Raw genomic sequence first — 22,429 nt, forward strand, 5'->3', positions numbered from 1 at the left:
CCTGTAGGCAAGTCGCTGAGGTATTCTCTTGATTAGTGATTTCTGTAGGAGGGTCCAGCCAGCTGTGGGCAGTGACACAGCTGTCCCTGGATGGTGTAAGAAAGAGCACCGAAAGTGAGGCAGGGAGCAAGCCGGTGAGCAGAGCTCCTTGTGGTCTCTTCCTTTTATTGAAAATAGATTTTTTTCCTCACATAATGTATCCTGATTACAGTTTCCCCACCCTTTGCACCTCCCATGGTCTTCCCTACCTCTCTTCCCATCCAGATCCACTCCCTTTCTGTCTCTCACTGGAAAACAGAGGCTCCTAAGGGATAATAATAAAACCAAACAACAAGTAACATATCAAAATTGTATAACACCAGCAGAAGGAAAGGAGCCCAAGAGCAGGCACAGGAATCAGAGACCCACTCATTCACATACATACCCAGGAGTCCCATAAAAACACTGACCTGGAAGCCATAGCTTGTACCCGGAGGACCTGGTGCAGACCTGTGCCCATTGCCACAGTCCCTGCGAGTTCCTGTGAGCTTGGATCATGTTGCTTTCTCAGGCCTTGTTTTCTTGGTGTCCTCCATCCCCTCTGGCTCTAACACCCATTCTGCCTCCTCTTCTGTGGGGTTCCCTGAGCCCTGAGAGGAGGGATTTGCTGGCAACATACCTTTTAGGGCTGAGTGTTCTGAGGTCTCTCACTCTCATGGCTGTGGGTCTCTGTATTTTTCCCCCCCATCTTTTATAGGAGGAAGCATCTCTGATAACGGCTGAACAAGGCAAAGTCAAATGTCCCTAAGTCAAATTAGACCTTGGTTCCTTATGTAAGCCTTGTGTCACCGTTACACTAGCAGGAATGTCATTTTAGATCAAAATGTTTGTGGCTGGTTTGGTGAACACATTTTTCTTTTGGTGATATATAGAGTACTAGACCGTGGATGGACTAAAGGGCCTATGCTGTCACCAGCTCGACTTTCCTATGGTCAACAAGTTGTGTAGGTGCTGTCTTCAGCAATGGGGCCTTGTTATCAGTTTGTGAGGAGCAATTTATAGTCTTGGCAATAGCCTGGAGTTGTTTGGGGGTTTCCATGGGACGGACCCCTTTGACCAACAACTCGATTAGATGTAACCCAGTTCTGGTACTGGAAGCTTCATTTGGTGACAAGAGATGGCCGTTTGAGGGTCTATATCCCTCATTATCTGGCTGTTTCAGTTAGATCACCTTCATATTTACATATATTTTAGAAATCTTATACTATTTTTAGGTTTGCATACTACTCCTCAAATGCCCTTAATTTTTGCTGTCTCTCTCTGTATTCCCTCTCTCATCCCCCTTTCCTCTCCTCTTCCCCACTTGAGGTTCCCATTCCTGCCACCCCACCCAATCCATTCGTAACTGTCTAGTTCTCTTTTTATCTACCTGTCCCCACGAGTCCCTTGCTCTGTACCTAACCTATGTGGTTATCATTGACTTAGCTGCTAACATCTACATATAAGTGAATACATACCATGTTTGTCTTTCTGGGTCTGGGACACTTCACTCAGGGTAATTTTTTCTCATTCCATCTATTTACCAGCAAATTTCATGATTTTATTTTTTTAATGGTAGAGTACTAAATATTTCTTCTTTTCTTTTCTTTTTTTTTTTTTTTTTGGTTTTTCGAGACAGGGTTTCTCTGTGGCTTTGGAGCCTGTCCTGGAACTAGCTCTTGTAGACCAGGCTGGTCTCGAACTCACAGAGATCCGCCTGCCTCTGCCTTCCGAGTGCTGGGATTAAAGGCGTACGCCACCATCGCCCGGCTAAATATTTCATTGTGTAAATGTAACACATTTTCTTTATCACTCCTCTGTTGTGGGACATCTAGGTTGTTTCCAGTTCCTGGCTATTATGAACAGAGCAGCAATGAACATGGTTGAGCAAGTGTCTCTGTGGTAGGATGAAGCATCCTTCAGGTATATGCCCCGGGTAGATTTGTTCCCTTTTCCTGAGGAACTGCCACACTCATTTTCATAGTGATTGTGCAAGGCCGCACTCTCATCAGCAAAGGATGAGTGTTCCCTTTACTCCATATCCTTGCCAGCATGAGCGGTCAGTTTCTAAAGTTGATCTTAGCCGTTCTGACACATGAAGGATACAATTCCAAAGTACTCTTGGCTTCCGTTTCCAAGACGGCTAAGGATTTGAGCATTTTAGTGTCTCTCAGCCATCAGAGTTCCCTCTTCTGAGTATTCTGTGTAGATTGCTACCCCATCTTTTATTAATTAAATTTATTCATTTATTTTATATCCTGACCTCAGTTTCCCCTCCTCTCATTTCCTTCCCTCAATCTACCCTTCCTCTGTTTCTATTCAGAAAAAGGGGCAAGCCTTCTGTGGATATCAACAAAGTTATGACATATAAATCATATCAAGTTACCTCAGGACTCAGTTCTGCCCTTATTTTAAGGTAGGCAAGGCGACCCAGTATGAGGAATAGGTTCCTGGAAACCAGCCAAAGCATTAGGGACAGCCCCTGTTCCCACCACTAGGAGTCCCACAAGTAGACCAAGCTACCCAACTGTTCCTTACATGTAAAGGGTCTAGGCTGGTCCCATGCAGGCTCACTGACTTGTGGGACCAGGCTCTGTGAGCTCCTATGTGCTTAGGTTAGTTGTTTCTGTGGGTTCTTTTGTGATGTCTTTGACTCCCCTAGTCTCTTCCTCCCTCTCTTCAGCAGGATTCCCCGAGCTTGGCCCAATGCCTGGCTGTGGGCTGCATCTTTTTCCATCAGTTGCTGGATGAAGCCTCTCTGATGACAGTTGGGGTAGTCAGCAATTTATGAGTATAGCAGAATATCATTAGGTATCAGTACATTGACATGTTTTCCCTCCAATCATGTTTGGTTCTACCCTAGGTCTCCGGGACACCCAGCCTCTAGATCTGGCACTCCAGGCAATGTCAGAGGGTGGGCTTACTCTGTGGCTGCACCAGTTATTGGTTGGCTATTTTCATAATCTCTGCGTCTTTCTTACTTAGCATCCACCTGGTCCACTTCCCTTTGGCAGGACAGACTGTAGGTAAAAGGTTGTGTGGCTAGGCCAGCTGGGTCACAGGAGAAGGCCAGTTCAGGCTACACATTCACTACTGCTAGGAGTCTTAGCTGGGGTTATCCTTGTGGTTTCCTGAGAGTTTCCTGTGCACCAGGTTTCTACCTGACCTCGAAATGCCCCCTTTCCAGTTATCTCTTTTAGTACTCCCCCCCTCTGTCCACTCCCAAACCGTATTCCTCACAGTCCCATCTCCAACCGTCCCCCACTCCGTCCATGAGATCTCTTCTATTTCCCTATCCCCAGGAGATCCATGCGTCCCCTCTTGGGTCCTCCTTGCTACCTAGCCTCTCTGGATCTGTGAATTGTATCAAGATTATCCTTTACTTTATAGCTAATATCCACTTATAAGTGAGTACATTCCATGTTTGTTTTTCTGGATCTGGGTTACCTTACTCAGGATGATTTTTTTTCTAGTTCCATATATTTTCCTTCAGATTTCTTGGTCTCCTTGTTTTTAACAACCGAGTATATATGTATAAATGTACCACATTTTCTTTATCCCTTCTTCAGTTGAGGGGCATCTAGGTTGTTTCCAGGTTCTGGCTATTATGAATAAAGCTGCTATGAGCATAGTTAAGCATGTGTCCTTGTGGTATTGAGCATCCTTTGGGTATATGCCCAAAAGTGGTCTTGAGGTAGATCAATTCCCAATTTTCTGAGAAACCACCTTACTGATTTCCAAAGTGGCTGTACAAGTTTGGACTCCCACTAGTAGTGGAGGAGTGTTCCCCTTACTCCACATCCTCTCCAACATAAGCTGTCATTTGTGTTTTTCATCTTAGCCATCCTGACAGGTATAAGATAGAATCTCAGAGTTGTTCTGATTTGCATTTCTCTGATGGCTAAGGATGATGGACATTTCCTTAAGTGTCTCAGCCATTTTAGATTCCTCTGTTGAGAATTAATCTGTCTTTAATTTCTTCCTTTATTTCTTCCTTGACCCATGGATGATTCAGGTAAGCATTGTTTAATTTCCATTAAACAATGTTTAAATGTTTAAAATACATTTGCGGGATTTCTGAAATTAGTGTTGCTATTGAATTCTAATTTTAATTTATGGTGATCTGATAAGATACATGGGATTATTCCAATTTTTTTGTATCTGTTGAGGTTTGCTTTGTTACTTAGTATGTGGTCAATTTTTGAGAAGGTTTTATGAGGTACTGAGAAGAAGGTATATTCTTTTGTGTTTGGATGGAATGTTCTATTTGAGTCATAACATCTGTTATTTCCCATATTTCTCTGTTAATTTTCTGTCTGAGTGACCTGTCCAGTGGTGAGAGTGGGGTGTTGAAGTCTCCCACTATAGTGTGTGGGGTTTAGTGTGTGATTTAAGCTTTAGTAGTGTTTATTTTACATACAAGGGTGCCCTTGTATTTGGGCATAAATAGATTTAACATTTTTTTTGACTCAGGTATTCATTTCTTCTATCTTGTCATCAATACCTGAGATTCTTTCTTCCATCTCTTTTATTCCATTGGTGAGACTTGTCTCTGAGGTTCTTGTTCGAGTTCCTAAAATTTTCATTTCCATATTCCCCTTAGCTTGAGTTTTCTATATTAATTCTATTTCCACTTTATAGTCCCGCACTTTTTTCCGTTTCCTTTCACTGTTGGTTTATATTTTCATAGATCTCTTTAAGGAATTCATTATCTCCTCCTTAAGGAACTGTATCATATTCATAAAGGCCGTTTTTAAGGGTTTTGTTGTTTCGCAGTCATGTTGCAATACTCAGGGCATGCTGTGGTAGGGTAGCTGGGCTCTCCTGGAGACGTTTTGCTTTTCGAGGCTGTTACACCATCCAGATCTTGCCTGTACACCCCTTCTACGACAGAGAAATCCATCCATGGTGCTTGCAGTGTGTGCGCGATGGTAGTGTCCTAGGGAGCCAGGAGCAGATTGTTTCTGCATTCACCTGAGGAGAGATAGATACCATTTCTCCTGTATCCTAGAGTGTCTTTGATGATCTAAGCAGGGATTACAAAGCTGTTACTGAAAACCCATTCTGCAGTCCTTAGCTGAACTCTGTTCTCCTTCACCCCCTCACCCCTCACCCCCCTGCTCTGCCTATAAAAAGATTAAGGCTTAAAGGGACAAATGTTATGGAGGAAGTTACTGGATTGTGGTGGCATTATGAGTTCCCCATCCCCCGGGGGGTACTTAGAGATAAGCACTTGGAGACCTGATATGGGTCCCTTGGTGTTTGACTGTGCTAGTGTTGTGCCAAAAAAGGCTGGTTGGAATGCTCTGTGGCTTCAGTTGGGAAACAGCTGGGCTCTAGCAAAATGCTTGTAGCTGGCTGACTGGACCTGCAGGAGAGTGAAGTGAGGGCCCTGGAGGAGTGGGGAGACCACAGATAAGGGAGGCTGGGCTTGCACTGCTGATGCCAAGACAGAGAGACTATGGTCCAGCAATAGGTGTCCCAGAGGAGCCAGTAGGGGTTTCGTTGGTGGAGTGTCTGCAGCCCTGCTAAGATCCTTAGATGATTGATAAGGAGACATTATTGATCACAGCAGGCTGAGACCTAGACAAAGACAGAGGAAGTAGGACAAGCAATTGCCCCATGCCATTCCCACAGCCATGCTTAGTTCCCACAGTCATGGGCCCAGTGCCAAGGAGAAAAGCCAAAATTCAAACAAAATCCCGAGCTTCCACTAGGACACAAATATGGGCATCTTAAGGACCTAAGTTTTAATTATGACTTGAAGTGACCAGAGTACATTTTTCATCTTGCACTGGGAGGAAAGTCAAGGGCCTAGCCCTGAATTTCATCTAAACAGACCAGGGTGGCAAAGCTCACGGAGCGGCTGCCACCATCACTGGGAAGGCACAGGTGACCCGTTTCTCTCAAGTCCCCCTTGTACGCATTATTTCCTGTGGTTGGGAGCATGATGGGCAGAGAGCAGGAGATGCAATCCTGTGTCCCTCAGGCGAGCAGTGTTCTCAGCAGCCAAGCCAAAGCGCATTAATATGCTTGTCTATTCTTCACTCTACAGACGTCCTATTTTCATTGGCTTCTGTTTTGGACCATGACTTCTAGTAATTACTTTTCTTCTGCTTTGTTAAAACACCATGACCAGAGGCGACTTAAGGGCGAGAGTTTATTTTGGCTTATGGCTCCTGCGGGATAAGAGCCCATGGTGGCAGGGTGGTGTGACAACGAGCAACAAGCGAGGCAGTAGGAACAATCACATCATTAGCCACAAACACAAAGAGTAAACTACAAGTGTGGTCAGCCTGTGACCCCTCAAAGCCCACCCCAAGTGATATACATCCTCCAACGAGGCCGCACCTCCCAAAGATCCTACAGTCTCCATAAATGACATCACCAAGCAGGGACCAAATGCTTAAATACCGGAGCCCGTGGGGGGACAGTTCACTTCAAAACAGCACGTCTTTGATGCAGAGCTTTCTGTTTCCTGAAGTTCCTATAATGACCCTTTGCTTTCTTGTGTGAACAAAACAAAATATCTCATCTCAGATAGTATGTACCTGCTCCTTATCCTTTTTCTTAAGTGTGGGTTTACAATGCTGTAATTGACGTACATAAATTTCACTTGTCTAAAGAACGCAAGTGGTTTGTGTAGACAGCTGCAAACGTCACTGCTGCCAGTTGCTGTCACCCCTAAAAAGAAACCCTTGTCTTTTAGTCACTTCCCATTTTGCCATAGTCCCTTTAGTCCTATGAAAGCATTGATACCCTTTCTGTCTATAGATTTGCTTCCTATGGATGTTTCAGGCCAATATAATCACGTTGTACAGGATTGTTCTGACAGCCAGCTTTCACTTGGCAATTCCTGAGCATGACATTTTGAAGGCTTATCTGTTCTAACACATGTCAGTACCTCTTCCTTTTTATTGCGGAATAATTTCCCATTGTATGGTTATAATGTATTTTGTTTATTTCTTCATTGGTTGATGGGCATTTCTACTTTTGGTTATTATGGTTTGGCTATGAGGCACTTCTTAAAATGGCTTGTGTAGTGATATTTCATTTGTATTTTAATAAAGTTTGCCTGAAGATCAGAGAAAAACAGCACCACTGGTCAGCCTTACAGACCAGGCAGTGGTGACACACACTTTTAATCCCAGTAGCCATCTAGTTTGCCCATGAAGCCAGGCAGTGCATGCCTTTAATCCCAGTGCTGCACACCTTCAATCCCAGCCCTAGAGAGGAATATAAGACGGAGTCTTAGTCTGAGATTCCTGAAGGCAGGATCGCCATTTCGGACTGAGGTAGAGGTAAGAGCCAGTGGCTGGCTGTTTCACTTTTCTGACCTCAGGTTGAACCCCAATTTCTGTCTCTGCTTTTTTATTAATCATGCTGCAGACTTGTGCCTGGGAGTTTGACTCCCCAGTGGGGAGAGGTTCTGGAAAGGTTAAAGGTGAGTCACAGGGATGTGTTATTAGAGGTTGGGTCTTGCACCATCCCTTTTCTCCTGGCTCTTGGCTGCTGTGATCTGGGAGTCTCTGTCACATACTCTTCATCTCACTGTTGACTCAGAATCAGCAGAGGTGTGGACTGTGGACTGGCAGCCCTGAAGCTCAGCCTATAACTTCCACCACCATGTTCGTGGTGGGGGTTTTGTCATAGTAACGTAAAAGCAGCACAGCCCCACTGTGATGGTAGTGGATGCTATTTGTAATTTCTATACTCATAGATCCTCATGCAGCTAAGGCTGGCTTGAACTCTCTGTGTAGCTGAAGGCAACCTTAAACTATTTTTTTTTAATGATTTAAAAAAAAAAGTGTTCCAGTCCTCTGAACCACATTCCATGGAGTGGAATTTCTGGGTTGTGTGGTAACTAATGCTAATTTTTTTGAGAATCTACTAACATGCTTCCCATTTTTATCAGTGTATTCTCCCTGCACTGTCTGTCTGTCTGTCTTTTTGGTCGTAGGCATCTTTTCTTTTAAATGTGAGCCAGCATCACATTTTAAGCAACATTTCATGTGCTTTTTTTCCTTTTGGTCACTTGTATGTTTCGAGGGGAAATACTGGTTCACATCCCTCGCTTAAAAACTGGGTTATTTTCCCATGGATGTGTTTTCTTGGGACATCAACTTTTTCTTCTAGTTTGGACTTAGCTGTTTTCTAGGCGTCTGTGTAGATAGCATGTATGCCTTTTCTTTATGTTCTTAAATGACAGACATTGTTTCTCAGATACTAGGTATTATTATTTTCTTCTGAATTCCTCTTTCATTTTGCCAGAGAACATCCTCAGATAATAATGTTTAGAAAGTAGTGAGGGAAGAGAATCCACTCAGGGACTGGTTATTTGGTGTATCTTTGTCTTCCCCTTCTACTTGAGTGATGTTTGGCTGGCTATGGAACCCTGCATTCAAAATAACCCCTGGCCCAAACCAGAGTCACTGCCTGATCCACCCCCTCTGCGTATTATTTTTACATAGAGGAGAAACTTGATGTTAAAATTCTTACTCCACAGTATTCAGTCACTTAGTCAGTCTGTCTGTCTGTCCCTGAGGAGAAGCTCTTGGAGTCTCTTTTAACCTCGATATCAATAATTTAATGTTCAGAAAAATAAAATTTAAGAAAATATAAAATGAACAGGAGTTCAAAGGTCATCTGAGAAACTAAGTATTCGCTTCAACATTAAGAGAAGTGAATAAGTAGAAAACTGGTTAACAAATAGAAATTCCGTGAACTGTCGCCACCTTTGAGGTTTTCTGATGTATCAGACAGAACTTGTTTTAGTTTCTACTGAAATAAAACCTAGAATGTAAGCACCTTGCAGAGGACTAAAGTAGTTCATTGAGTGAGCGTGGCGACGACTTGACTTCTTTCTCCAGATCTGAAGTTTCTGACAACCCATTGGCGTTGCCAAGGTCACTTCAGGTGAGTGGTGAGCGTGATCTCTCCTCCGACTTTAGAATAGTCATGTGACCTGAAGAGAAATCAGAGTGGCAGTGAACTCTTAATTTGAAGATGTATTTTTAAGCACTATTTTTTCACTATTTTCATGATTATTTCCTTCTCTGATTGATCTAGCTTCTTTCCTTCATTTTAATTTTTCCTTTTCCCTTTCCTTTCCTTTCCTTTCCTTTCCTTTCCTTTCCTTTCCTTTCCTTTCCTTTTCTGAGACAGGGTTTCTCTGTAGCCCTGGATGTTCTGGAACTCACTCTGTAGACCAGGTTGACCTTGAACTCAGAGAGATTTGCCTGCCTCTGCCTCCCAAGTGCTGGGCTTCAAGGGATGTGCCGCCACCACAACCTGACTGCTCTTTCTTTCTTGAACATCAGATAATCGTATAGCCCAGTATAAACTAGGTCCTTTTGGATTCCATCTTTCTTTTATTATTTTTTCTTAATTTTTCAAAATTTCAGTTTTAATTATTTGTGTTCTCTATTTTGTTTTTTGAAGATTTATTTTTACTTGTGTGTGTGTGTATGTATTTGTGTGTGTGTGTGTGTGTGTGTGTGTGAGAGAGAGAGAGAGAGAGAGAGAGAGTATATATGTCAGATCTGTGCTCTCAGAGGGTAGAGGAAGGTATTGGATTTTTTGTGTGAGTTCCTGACATGGATGCTGGGAATTGGACTCAGGTCTTCTGCAAGAGCAGCAAGCACTTTTTTTTATTACTGATTTTATTGCACTATACATTTTTCTCCACTCCCTTCCCTTCCTCTCCCCTCCCCTTCCATCATCTCCCATGGTCCCCATACACCGAATTTACTCAGGAGATCTTGTCTTTTTCTACTTACCTTGTAGATTAGATCCATGTATGTCTCTTTTAGGGGGTCCTAATTGTTGTCTAGGTTCTCTGGGATTGGGAAATTGTAGGCTAGTTTTCTTTGCTTTATGTCTAAAAGCCACTGATGAGTGAGTATATATGATAGTTGTCTTTCTGGATCTGGGTTACCTCACTCAATATGATGTTTTCTAGATCCATCCATTTGCCCGCAAATTTCAAGATGCCATTTTTTTTTCTGCTGTGTAGCACTCCATTGTGTAAATGTACCACATTTTCCTTATCCATTTTTTGGTAGAGGGGCATTCAGGTTGTTGTCAGGTTCTGGCTATGACAAATAAGATTACTTTGAACATAGTTGAGCATATGTCCTTGTGGTACGGTTGAACATCCTTTGGGTATACACCCAAAAATGGTATTGCTGGGCCTCTAGGTAGATTGTTTCCTAGTTTTCTGAGAAATTGCCATACTGTTATCCAAAGCATCTGTACCAGTTTACATTCCCACCAGCAATGCAGGAGTGTTCCCTTTATCCCACATCCTCTCCAGCATAAGTTGTCATCAGTGTTTTTAATCTTAGCCATTCTTACAGGTGTAAGATGAAATCTCAAGAGTTGTTTTGACTTGCGTTTCTCTGATGGCTAAGGATGTTAAGCTTTTCCTTAAGTGTCTTTCAGTCATTTTAGATTCCTCTGCTGAGAGTTCTCTGTTTGGGTCTGTACCTCATTTTTTTTTATTGGGCTGTTTGTTCTTTTGATAACCAATTTCTTGAGTTCTTTGTATATTTTGGAGATAGATTTCTGTCTCATGTGGGGTTGATAAAGATCTTTTCCCATTCTATAGGCTGCTGTTTTGTCTTGTTGACCATGTCTTTTGCTTTATAGAAGCTTCTAAGTTTCAGGAGGTCCCATTTATTAATTGTTTCTCTCAGTGTCTGTGCTGCTGGGGTTTTGTTTAGGAAATGGTCTCCTGTGCCAATGCGTTCAAGTGTATTTCCCACTTTCTTTTCTACAAAGTTCAGTGCGGTTGGTTTTATGTTGAGGATTTGGACTTGAGTTTTGTGCATGGTGATAGATATGGATCTGTTTGCATTCTTCTATATGTTGATATCCAGTTATGCCAGCACCATTTGTTGAATATGTTTTCTTTTCCATTTTATATTTTTTGCTTCTTTGTCAAAAATTAGGTGTTTGTTAACCACTGAGCCTGGTCCAGCTCCTCTTCAGTTCTTAATTTATCCTCTAGGTGTTTTCTTGAATTTTGCTTTTTTACCATGCTATAGTAGTACTTATTTCATAATTGTATGTTTTGTAAAATTATTAACAACTTTAGATCACTAAATCATTCTTTCCATAACAGTTGTTCTTGTTTGATGTATGCTACATTTTCATTTCTCTTTGAAGATAGATAATTAATACATTAATATATTTTTATTATCTGGGAAATATGTTTTCTGCATTGTAGTGAGTAGTGTTGTTTGACTTTACCTAGAGAGATGCAAACACATATCTCTTCAGTCCCAGAAAGGGAGTCAACCACAGATCAAAGAAATGTTAGCAATAAGTATGTATGAAATACCATAGGAAACCTGTTAGTTTATAAAATAAAATATTTTCTGAAAACTACATAAGAGCATATCTGACACTTTAAATATTAACGTCCTCCATTGCTGACTTTGAAACAGACTTTCTGGAGATTTGAGGTAGGATTAATGTGCTGGCTAGTTTTGACTCAGCTTGACACAGCTTTGAGTCATCTGAGAGGAGGGAGCCTCGATTGAGAAAATGCCTCCATAAGAGTGGCTGTAGACAGGCCTGTAGGGCATTTTCTTAATTAGTAACTGAAAAGGTAAGGCTCAGCTCATTGTGGGTAGTGCCATCCCTGGGCTGGTGATCCTGGGCTCTATGAGAAGGCAGGTTGAGTAAGCCGTGGGAGCAAAGCAGTAAGCATTACCCCTCTATGGCCTCTGCATCAGCTCCTGTCTCCAGGTTTTTGCCCTCTTGAAGTTCCTGTCCTGACTTCTTGTAGGAGTCCGCTTGTGTGTTCCCAGTTTCTTAAACTCCTGAAATAATCACACAGAAACTGTATTATTTGCAATACTATTTGACCAGTAGCTTAAGCATATTTCTGGCTAACTCTTATATCCTAAACCAACCCATCTCCATTAATCTGTGTATTGCCACATGACTATGGCTTACTGGCAAAGTTTGGGCATGTCTGTCTCTGGTGGCGACTCCATGGCTTCTTCTGACCCCGCCTTCTTTCTCCCAGCATTCAGTTTAGTTTCCCCCACCTAGTTCTACTCTGCCCTATCAACAGGCCAAGGCAGTTTCTTATTCATTAACCAATAAAAGCAACACATAGAGGACCTTCCACACCAACTTCTTTTGATTATGAGCAGTGGTATGGATGTGTAAGACAAATAAACCCCTCCCCGCTTGCCAAGTTGCTTTGGTCATGGTGTTTCATCACAGTGAAAGTAACCCAAACTAAGACAGTCAATAAAAGAGTGTAACATTTGGGGCTGGAGAGTTGAAGAATCTGTTGCTCTCGCAGAGGACCTTGGCTCTTTTCCACATGGTATCTGTAGATCTAGTTCTAGGCCCTCTGATGTCCTCTTCTGACCTCCGTGGGCAGCAGGCAAGCACGTGGTTCACATACATGCAGGCAACATAACTATACCCGTAAAATAATAAGATAAACAAATCTACAATAATTAAAAAGAGAGACTGTACATTTACTATAAAAAGTAACTCCTCTTGGAAAAGTTTGCGTGTCTGCATGCATGTGCGCGTGAAAATGTTGCACCACTCCATGAGTTTGTGCACACTCCGTAGCACACGTGTGGAGGAGAGAACAGCCTTCTGGAGTCGGTTCTCATGTCCCACCTCACTGAAGGAGGTTTCTGCTGCTTTACCCCAGGTTAGCTGCTTCTGTGCTTCCTGGGTGATTCTCCTGCATCTGTGTGTCTGCGTCCCATGTCACAGGAGCATGGAGATTATATGTAGATGTATACCACCACATCTGGATTTTTACATGGCTTAGGGGGATCAAGCTCAACTCTCAGATTGCTCTTGCCCCTCCCTTTTACCTGCTGAGGCAACTTTTTTTCCTTCATTCTCTTCTTTTGTTAGGGAAACTTTCAAACATACTTCAAGTAGAGAGAAACCTAGCAAGCCCCCATGTATAGTCCAGCTACAGTAACCAACACTTGTCCAAAATGATGTCATGGAGACTCCTAATGACTTCCCTCCTCCTTGGCCTCTGGATGACTTTGAAGTAAAGCCCATCATTTTCATCTTTAAATGCCGTAAGATACACATACACTACACACACATACACTCACACACGTACACACATACTTACACATGTATTTGTATGTATAGCCTATATATCTGATATATATTTATATATGTATATATGACAGATACTTTATTGAGCTTGCCAAGCACTAATCTTTACCTTATGTGTAGTTTTCATAATTACTTTGTTTTAATTGGAGCCAAACTGCACCCTTGGTTGCATCTGGCTGATGTTTCTCCGTGTTTGCTATCACCCTCTCTTCCTTCTTTTTTTTTTTTATCTGATGGAGAAACTATATATTTTTTTTTCTCTACTTGAGTTCTACTGCATCTCATGGTAGGTTTGCTATGTTCCTCTGTCTCCTTTCCTGTAACCGGCTGTTAAATCTATAGGCTTGACCTGGCTCAGGTGGCCTTCTGGTGGCCAAGAACTCCCTCCATGGTGGCTCCCACTGCTGCCAGTAAGCACCCATTGTGTGCTGTCTCTCTTGTAATATGGCTGTCACCGATGACATTGGGACAGCTCAAAGAACTTCGGTCTTTTATATTTAAAAACACAAATTAGTCACAAGTAGAAGTCTTGGATGATTGATCCCACACCGGGTCCTTGAAGTCCTTCCGTTCTCTGAGTTTTCACACTCAGGTCTTTGGAAATGACCTGCGTCTACATAAGGAAGCCACATACTGCAGCGTGTACTCCAGGCTTTGTGGTTTGTTTGAACAGTGATACAGCTCTCCTCTGGAATGCTATTGTTTCAGTCACATTTATTTCCCTCTTTCCCTGCCGGTTTACCTGTTAGAAAACCAGTAACCAATGGGAGCGTTTGGGAAATAATCAGTCAACTATGTGGTCATTTTTACTGGGCACATGCTTTAGGGCAGGCTTGGTTTTAGGCTCACACCTACAAGTGGACTCTTTAGATTTTATTGTTTCTTTTCTGGTGCTTGAACTTTTCAGATTTCATGCCATGACTACCTGGTCCATGCAAACTGATTGGGTTACTGGGAAATATATAGTATTATCTCCTATCTTTCTTTCCCCACCTCACTTCTTCTCTCTCCCTTTCTTAGTTTTTCATTTTCTAGAACTTTACATATATGTTTTCAATTACTTGGATGTTTCTGAGATCATCCATATTGTCACATGTATCAGTGGCTTGTTCCTGGTCATTGCTGGGCTTCATGCCATTGGAGACTGTGGTGATATTTTGTTTGTGCTATAACAAATAAAGCTTGCCTGAGGATCAGAGTGTGGGGCTAGCCACCAGTTAGCATAGAGGTCAGGCAGTGGTGGCACACACCTTTAATCCCAGCACTTGGGAGGCAGAGACAGATGGATCTCTGTGAGTTCCAGGCCACCCTGGGCTACATGAGATCGATTCAGTCTAAAAGAGAATCAGAGCTAGGGGATGGTGGCTCACAACTTTAATCCCAGTTCTTGAGAGTCACTTGCCTTTAATTCCAGCACTAGGGAGGTGGAGACAGTAAGGGATATGGCTGGGCAGAGAGAGGAATATTACAGGAGCTCAAGGCAATCAGTCTGAGGACTTGTAGAGACAGGATACCCCATTCGATCTGAGGATGCAGTAGAGGTAAGAACTAGCTGCTGACTGCTCTGCTTCTCTGATCTTTCAGCTTTCACTCCCTAGTTTCTGACTCCAGGTTTTTATTGTGAAGACCATTTGGAATTCTCACTACAGGAGACTCCTTGTGGGATTACTGGGTCATAGCTGTGTTTAAAGGCCAGTAATCTCCACCATGCTTGTTTTAGTTTACAGCGACTTCATCAGTACACTCCATCGATTTTAATTTTAAATTTCCTTTTATTTCCAGAGGCATCTGATGGCTGCCCATGTCTGAGTCTTTGGACGTTCTGATGAGTAAATCTCGTCATGTTTACCTTTTCCTTGTTGGTGTTGTGCAGTCCAGTTCCTCGGGCCCCCGAGTCAGTTCTACCTTCCAAAGGCTTGTGCTTTCCCCCTGTTATCTGTCTTTTAAATTTCTGCATTTAAAGATCTCACATTAGTGCTGTTTGGGGATTTAGCATATTAGTTACAGAAAAAAACCCAAAAGAACATTAAAGTGAAATCTTTAAATGCAGAAATTTAAAATATGCTGAAATACCCTCAACTCACCATGTTAAAGTTTGTTTCAGGAGGGGATAGAGAGAGAACTCAGCAGTTAAGAGCACTTGCTTTTGCAGAGGACCAGGGCTGGCTTTTCAGTACTAACATGGCAGCTCATAAACCCTCTGCCACTTCAGTTCAAGGAGATCTGATGCCCTCTTCTGGCCTCTGTGGACACTGCACCCACACAGTGTATTTACACACATGCAGGCCAACACTCAAACACATAGAACTAGAATAAAATGTCTAAATTAATTTTTAAACATAATTATGTTTAAGCCGATGTCGTCCTGTAGTTCCTGGAACCATTTATCATTTAGATACACACAGGAAGCTTACGTTCTTCTTGATCTTGTAGTCAAATGAAAGTAAAGAACAATATAAAATTCCTTAGGCAGGAGGGAAAGGTCCACCTGTTTCTAGAATGAATTTAGAGACACTCAACGTTACCAAGTATGGCAGGCATGGGTATTTAATGATGTTGTGTATTGGGATTATGAAAAACACTCAGCTAGAAGGTATAGGCAAACCCAGGGCCATGCTTCTGGGCTGCCTCAGGGTCCCCCAGTATTCTTTTTGGGGGCCACTTAATTAAGACCTGGATTAAAATGGCATCTCAATCGCAAGAGGTCTGAGTAGAGGCAAATTTATAATACCAAATCAAAACAATCATACCTTTGGATAATAGTATTTGATATAAGTATTCATAAAATGCTGACCACATTAGTAAACACACGTGGAGGGCTCCCCTAGGAGGACTCTCTGGATTTTGGGTTGCATACCTTATTCTTACACATCTCAGGGTGGTATCTCAGCTCTCCCTACAGCTCACTACCTAAGATCAAAGTTGTGGACAGACATTTCTCTCTTTCCACCCTGGACTTTTCATTTCTTCAGAATGAGTCTGCTTCTGTGACTTCCCTGGCCCAATCTGTGGCACTGAACAGATGAAGACTCATTTGAGTACAAGGATCTGAACTCAAAAAGTAGAGAGCATGGTCTAAATCCAGGCACAGTTTGTAGAGACATTGCGTCAGGCTCCCAGCATGGAACAGATGGCAGAATTATAATATGACATGAGGAAAAAAAAAGGGACAGTTCCAAGCACCCATGCATGCTGTGGGGAGCATACTGTTACTTGTCTCTCAGCCTGGGCAGTGAGCTGTGGTCAGCATCCAAAGGCCACCATCCCTGGCAGGACCTCAGAGAGGGCCCATGGCTCTCCCTTGAGGGCACAACTGGCCCGAGATGTAAAGAAGGAGCCGGATGGCCCGTTCCACAGCCTTCCTTGCTTTCCTTCCTCTTCTCTCTGTCATGGCTGAACTGCACTAGAGGCCAAAGGCAAAGAAGTCCTCAAAGCAAGTTCCCACAGATGGAGGGGGAAGGGACGGTGGGAAGGGGAGCTCACAGACTAAAAGAGTGAAAAGCTGGTGCCAGGCCTAGTGACATTCTTGTCAAACTCACTTTGTAATAACAAGCTGCCTCCTCCAAAGAGGGAATGTCCTTTGTTCTTTTTATTCATTTATTGTTTTCAAGACAGGGTCTCTTTGTGTAGCCCTGGCTGGTTGGTCTGGAACTTGCAATAAGAGCTGACTGGCCTTGAACTCACAGAGATCTACCTGCCTCTGCCTCCCAAGTGCCGGGATTAAGGACATGCGCCACCACCACCAGGCTAATATGTAATATTTTTCTTTTCTTTTTTAAAGATTTATTTATTTATTATGTATACAGTGTTCTATCTGCATGTATGCCACCAGACCAGAAGAGGGAACCAGATCTCATTATAGATGGCTGTGAGCCACCATGTGATTGCTGGGAATTGAACTCAGGACCTCTGGAAGAGCAGGCAGTGAGTGCTCTTAACCTCTGAGCCATTTCTCCGGCCCCCATATGTAATATTTTTCAAAGGAGTTTAAGATAGGAAAATTTGTATACAACATTAATTTCTTGAGATTGGCAAGGACAAAGACCCATTTAACAGGTAGGAAAAGCAAGTCTTGCAAATTTGCACTGGATCCTGGTCCCATATTTCAGATTTCTATAAAGAAGAAACAAATCATCTGTGGTGAAATTTTAAAGGAAAGAATGATTAAAATATATGAAACATAAGAAAAAGTCCCCTTTCTGGGTGTTGCTGGGTGGCTTATGTGACATTGACATTTCTCTTTAACAGCTGGTGTTTTCCTAGTGCTTGCTGTTGGTGCAACATAATGTAATGTTTCACGTTGCATAGCTGCCTGGTCTGCTGAGGCTCCTCTTGGCCGAGGCAGCATCTGGGGGTCCCTTGTTCCCAGGGATAACACTGACAGACTTGAGGGTTACTTATTGGGTATTTTGCAAGATTGAGATTGTCTGATGTGGTTCTCAGGATTAGATGGAGGATCACAGTTACAAAGTACTATTTCCAGTACACCTTACTGACGTCCTGTGCTGCTGACATAATGTCACCTGGTGGATGGAGTGTTTGTTGGTTTCTCTGATGGGGTGTTAATTGCCTCCTTCTTGGATGCTATATTTTTGGGAGGAAGTCACCCTGTGCAGTTCATGAAGTAGAGACTAGAGGGTGAAGTATCTTCATGAATTATTTGGGACACCTTTACATGGGAGATTAGATTTCTATTTAGTTTCTGTATTCTATAGTGCTGGCACTATTTTCTGTTCATATACCAGTGTCTAACTGTTCCTCATCCTCAGCAACATTGTTGGCTTTGAAAATGTAACCATTATGATGGTGTGGAGTGGTGTCTCATTATGGTTTAACTTTTGTTCATGATGACTAATAATGTTGAATACCTTTTCATCTGTTTCTTGGCTATTCTGCATTCTCATCCCTCCCTGTGTGTGTGTGTGTGTGTGTGTGTGTGTGTAAAATTTTTGCCTAGGTCTATTGTTTAATTGGGTTGTCGCTTCATTCCTAAGGTAGGTAGTTATTTTTATGTTCCACATGCAGAAGTATCATAAAAATATTTACAGTGGGACTGGACAGATAACTCCAGTAGTAAAGGGCTCGCACTGCAAGCATGAGACCCAAGTTCATGACACAGAACCCATGTTAAAAAAACAAAAAACAAAACTAGGCATGGTGTCGTACTGTAATTCCGGCGATGGGGAGTTAGAGACAGGTGGATCCCTGGGACTCACTGACCAGTCAAACTAGACAAACCAGTGAGCTTAAGCCAGAAGCCCTGTTTAAAAAAAAAAACAAGGTTGGTGGTACCTGAAAAAAGATATCCGAAGCCGGGCGATGGTGGCGCACGCCTTTAATCCCAGCACTCGGGAGGCAGAGGCAGGCGGATCTCTGTGAGTTCGAGACCAGCCTGGTCTACAGAGCTAGTTCCAGGACAGGCTCCAAAGCCACAGAGAAACCCTGTCTCGAAAAACCAAAAAAAAAAAAAAAAAAAAAAAAAAGATATCCGAGATTGTCCTGTGACTTCCACATGCAATATATAATATATACATACATATATACATACACACATACATGTGTACACACACAAACATAAAGAAATGTATCAGTAATATTTTATGTTCTTGAGAGTATTTTCTCCTAGTCTCTGACATACTTGTTGATTTTATTGTGTCTTTTGATGAACTTAAGATTCTGTTGAGTTTTGGGGTTCAGTGTTGGGAGGGATTGGCTTCATACATTTTCTATGCAATGGTGTTAATGTCTAGTAATAAAGATTAGTGATTACACTGATGGTGATACAGGCTATAACTACATTTTCTTATCAAGGTACCTTATCTTGAAATAAAAGAAGATTTCCCGAGCCCCGTTTGAAGTCTTCTCTGTAATCACACTAGTTGTGTGGCTAGGTCCGAAGACTGCAGGCTCATGACAGCTCTTCACATCGCCTATGTGGCGGCTGTGTGGGAAGATTTCACTCTGCCCTTGGCCAGTTCCGCATCCTCCTTTCCCCACGAGCGTTCGCATACAGTACAAAGGGCATGTGCTGTAAGCTGCTCACATCAGTGAGGATGCCAGCTTGTGACAGTCACAAGAGCAGCTCCCGCAGGGGTTCCCAAAGATTTGACAATGGCTTTTGTGCAAAGTAACAGCGAAAGGAAAGAAGCCGAGTTCTATCATCGTAGAGGAAGACGGAAGCCCGCCTCCCCCAGGGAAAGTGGCACCATGCGGCATTAACTGTTATCATAGAATGGGTCTGAGGAGAGCTTGCTGACCTGACTTGAAATAAGGAAGATGTTTTTGGTATATTGAAGTTTATATGTAAACTCATTTGCCAGACGTCTCTGACATTATCAGCTATCTAAATGGATGACTGGCTTAAATACCAATAATTATTGACTCTGATGTTTTATATTTGCCTTTGCTTTTGATAAGGTCTCAGTTTTGTAGTAATCAGTTCTCAAGTTAAAAGACATGTTTAATCTCTAATTGGTTCCAAGCAAATACTGACTTCTTAGTCAATCCTTAATTATTTGAAGTGATACTATTTTTAACTTTGGAAAAAGGTTCATGGAAGATTATTGGGCATTCTTTAGAATCTAAAGCTGTTTTTGGATTGAAGCAAGAGCCTCTCCCCTTTTTTAAATTCAGACACTGTGATTTCTGGGTGTTAATGACTCAAATTCTCACTATTCCTGTGGTCCCCATAGACCCAGGGGCTCCACATCTGCCTCCTGCAGTTACTGATCTGTTCCTGGGGTCCCCATAGACCCAGGGGCTCCACATCTGCTTCCTGCAGTTACTGGAAAAACTCAGGCAAAATCTGAATGGCCTAAGGAGGAAATATCTGGAGCCTAGTGTAAGATCCAGATAAAAGATCAAGGAGGAAAAACATTTGCAAAGAGGACGAAAATAGGAACTTGAGATTATTGTGAAGACTGAAAAGCACACAGCACTTAGGAATATGAAAAAAAAAATTAAAACATGACTTCATTTTGTTTCTTAAAGTTTTGAGTTTTTCCTTAAAGCTTCCTTCTGAAAAATAATCTCTGGCATAAATGATTGCATTTAATTTGTGTCTGCACACGAAGCCATCTGCATGGCTAGCCGTGTTCTTTCCTAAGCGCCTGTTCTGTCTCGTTGCAGGTGAACCTTTTCGTGCTGCTCTCCGTGGTCTGCATCCTCTTAAATCTCGCAGGATTCATCCTGGGCTGTCAAGGAGCCCAGTTTGTGTCCAGCGTGCCCCGGTGTGACCTGGTAAGCATCCGAGAGCATCAGCGCACACGGGGCAGAGCCCAGACTGTCGGCCTCACTGTTGGGCAAGGTGCACAAACTGGGAAAAATAATCTAGGAGCAGCCTGCTGCTAGGTGTCTGTCTCGGTTGTTGGCCATTAGACCAGAGAGTAGCAGGTGGTCAGCACAGCGCCAGACCAGAGCAGTGTGACGCAGATGCTAGGTAGGGGACGGACGGATCAGGTCTCCTCAAATCATGTGCCCGCTTCATCTAGAGAGCAGAAAATGGGTATCACCAGAATCCAGGTTAAAGGTCCTTTATCTGAAAGCTTTGAGTCCAGCATATGCCAGCCTTTGAGATTTTCTGATTTTGGAAGAGAATGGTGATGCATAGACTGTCTATTACGGAGCATGTAAGTGGCATCTGGGGCGGGAGGCTATGATTTTCAGAGATTTCTGCATCTCACACTTGTGGACAAGCAGCTATAAATTTACAGAATTTCTGACTAAAATGGGTTTTTATAGAGTCAACATTGTAGCGCATGCCTTCAATCCCAGCATTCAGGAGGCAGAGGCAGGCAGATCTGTGTGAGTTCAAGACCAGCTTGGTCTGCATAGTTACAGGATACTCAGGTCTGTGTAGAGAGGCCTTGTCTCAAACAAAAACCAAACAACTCAAGCAAATAGTTTTTATAAATGTGGCAAAATGCTAATAAAGCAACCCATTTTAACCATGGTCTATGTACAGTTCAGTAATGTGACATACAGTCACACTGCTGTGCAGATAGTCTCCAGAGGTCTTCATGTCTCTCCATCGTCTCTTCCCCAGCTGCCAATAGTCCATAGTTTCATCAGCTCGAACACTCTAAAGATGTTTGTATAAATAGAGCCCCACAGTTTTTATCTTTTTGTGGGTAATATCCTCAAGGGATAGCCACAGTATAGTGTGTGTCAGAATTCTCTTCCTTTTGAATAATACTCCATTGTCCGTACCTATGATGCACATTGTCCGTCATCAGCGGATGGATCCTTGGGTCATTGCCTCCTTCTGTCCATTGTGTAGAAAGCCGATGTGACCAGGGGCGCACAAATGTCTCTTCCAAGCCCTGCTGTCAGTTCCCTTGGGTATGTTACTCCGAAGTGGAATTTCTGGGCACCTAAACCATAAAAGTGGGGGGCTTCTAGCTTCTAGTAATCAGTGTCTCACTTAGTACAGCAGCAGGGGTAGACTCCTAACGGGTTATAATAAATCTTAATTATTTGGAATTCTACCCCATTACAATCTGCCTTATAGACATGATGAGGATACAAGCCAAGAAGGCTGACTTATTATGAGAAAAACTGTGGTCAAACCCTTGCAGTGAATCCCACAACCTTCCCAATCAGGAAAGCTCCCCAGGTACTCACAAAACCTGTTATTCTTTCTCACACTCTTTGCAGATTTTAAAACAAACACTAAAGCTTTTGGTTCAAGTGACAGTGATGAGCAGTAGCTGACCGGTTGGTATGATGCGGATGTTGTCAGGTGAAATAGAAAATACATGTTTAATCCAATACGAGAAGCACAGTGGTGGTCGTTCTAGAAAGGAAGCTGACGCATAGTCCCTTCAGGTCTGAGGCTGATTAGTAGGAAAGGGACTTGTACTTGTTAGCATCTCTATTGGTGTGCTAAAACACTCTGACCACGAGGTAATGACTTTGAGGTTGAAGGGTGGAATTTAGCATCTGGAATTGGGGAACGTTATACAGGTATTTTTGAGATGACTTGAAGCCTTTGAAGAGAAATCAGAGCAGATCTTTAGCCATACTGAGCAGAGCTGGGATCAGAAATGAAGGTGTAGGTGTTCGGTTGGCCAGGGTGGTGCGGGAACAGGAACACAAAATGCACTGTTGTACTGTCATTTGCACAGAGCCTCAGGGACTTCCTTGTGGCAGTGGGAACAGTCGTTGCCATTCATGACCATGTAATGATTAAACTTTCAAGTTTCAAGGGATTAGCTTGCACTCCACTGGATAATCCTGCCATCTATCTGGGTTCACCCTGAAGCTTGCAGACAGCAGAAGTGCCCATGTCCTT

At 42.7% G+C, this 22,429-nt stretch overlaps 1 protein-coding gene across 1 annotated transcript in view; it reads left to right on the forward strand.

Moving 5' to 3' along the window:
• The window catches only part of Fam189a2 (family with sequence similarity 189 member A2), a 64,197-nt gene that overhangs the window by 22,420 nt on the left and 19,348 nt on the right, over positions 1 to 22,429 (forward strand). The window contains exon 3 of the mRNA XM_041661472.1: positions 20,266 to 20,376. Within this exon, the coding sequence (XP_041517406.1) occupies positions 20,266 to 20,376 (111 nt within the window). The remainder of the gene's footprint in view (positions 1 to 20,265; positions 20,377 to 22,429) is intronic.

The sequence above is a fragment of the Microtus oregoni genome, unplaced genomic scaffold (assembly GCF_018167655.1).
Source record: "Microtus oregoni isolate MIOR12 unplaced genomic scaffold, Mior012 000012F_ref0000307, whole genome shotgun sequence".
Lineage (NCBI taxonomy): Eukaryota > Metazoa > Chordata > Mammalia > Rodentia > Cricetidae > Microtus > Microtus oregoni.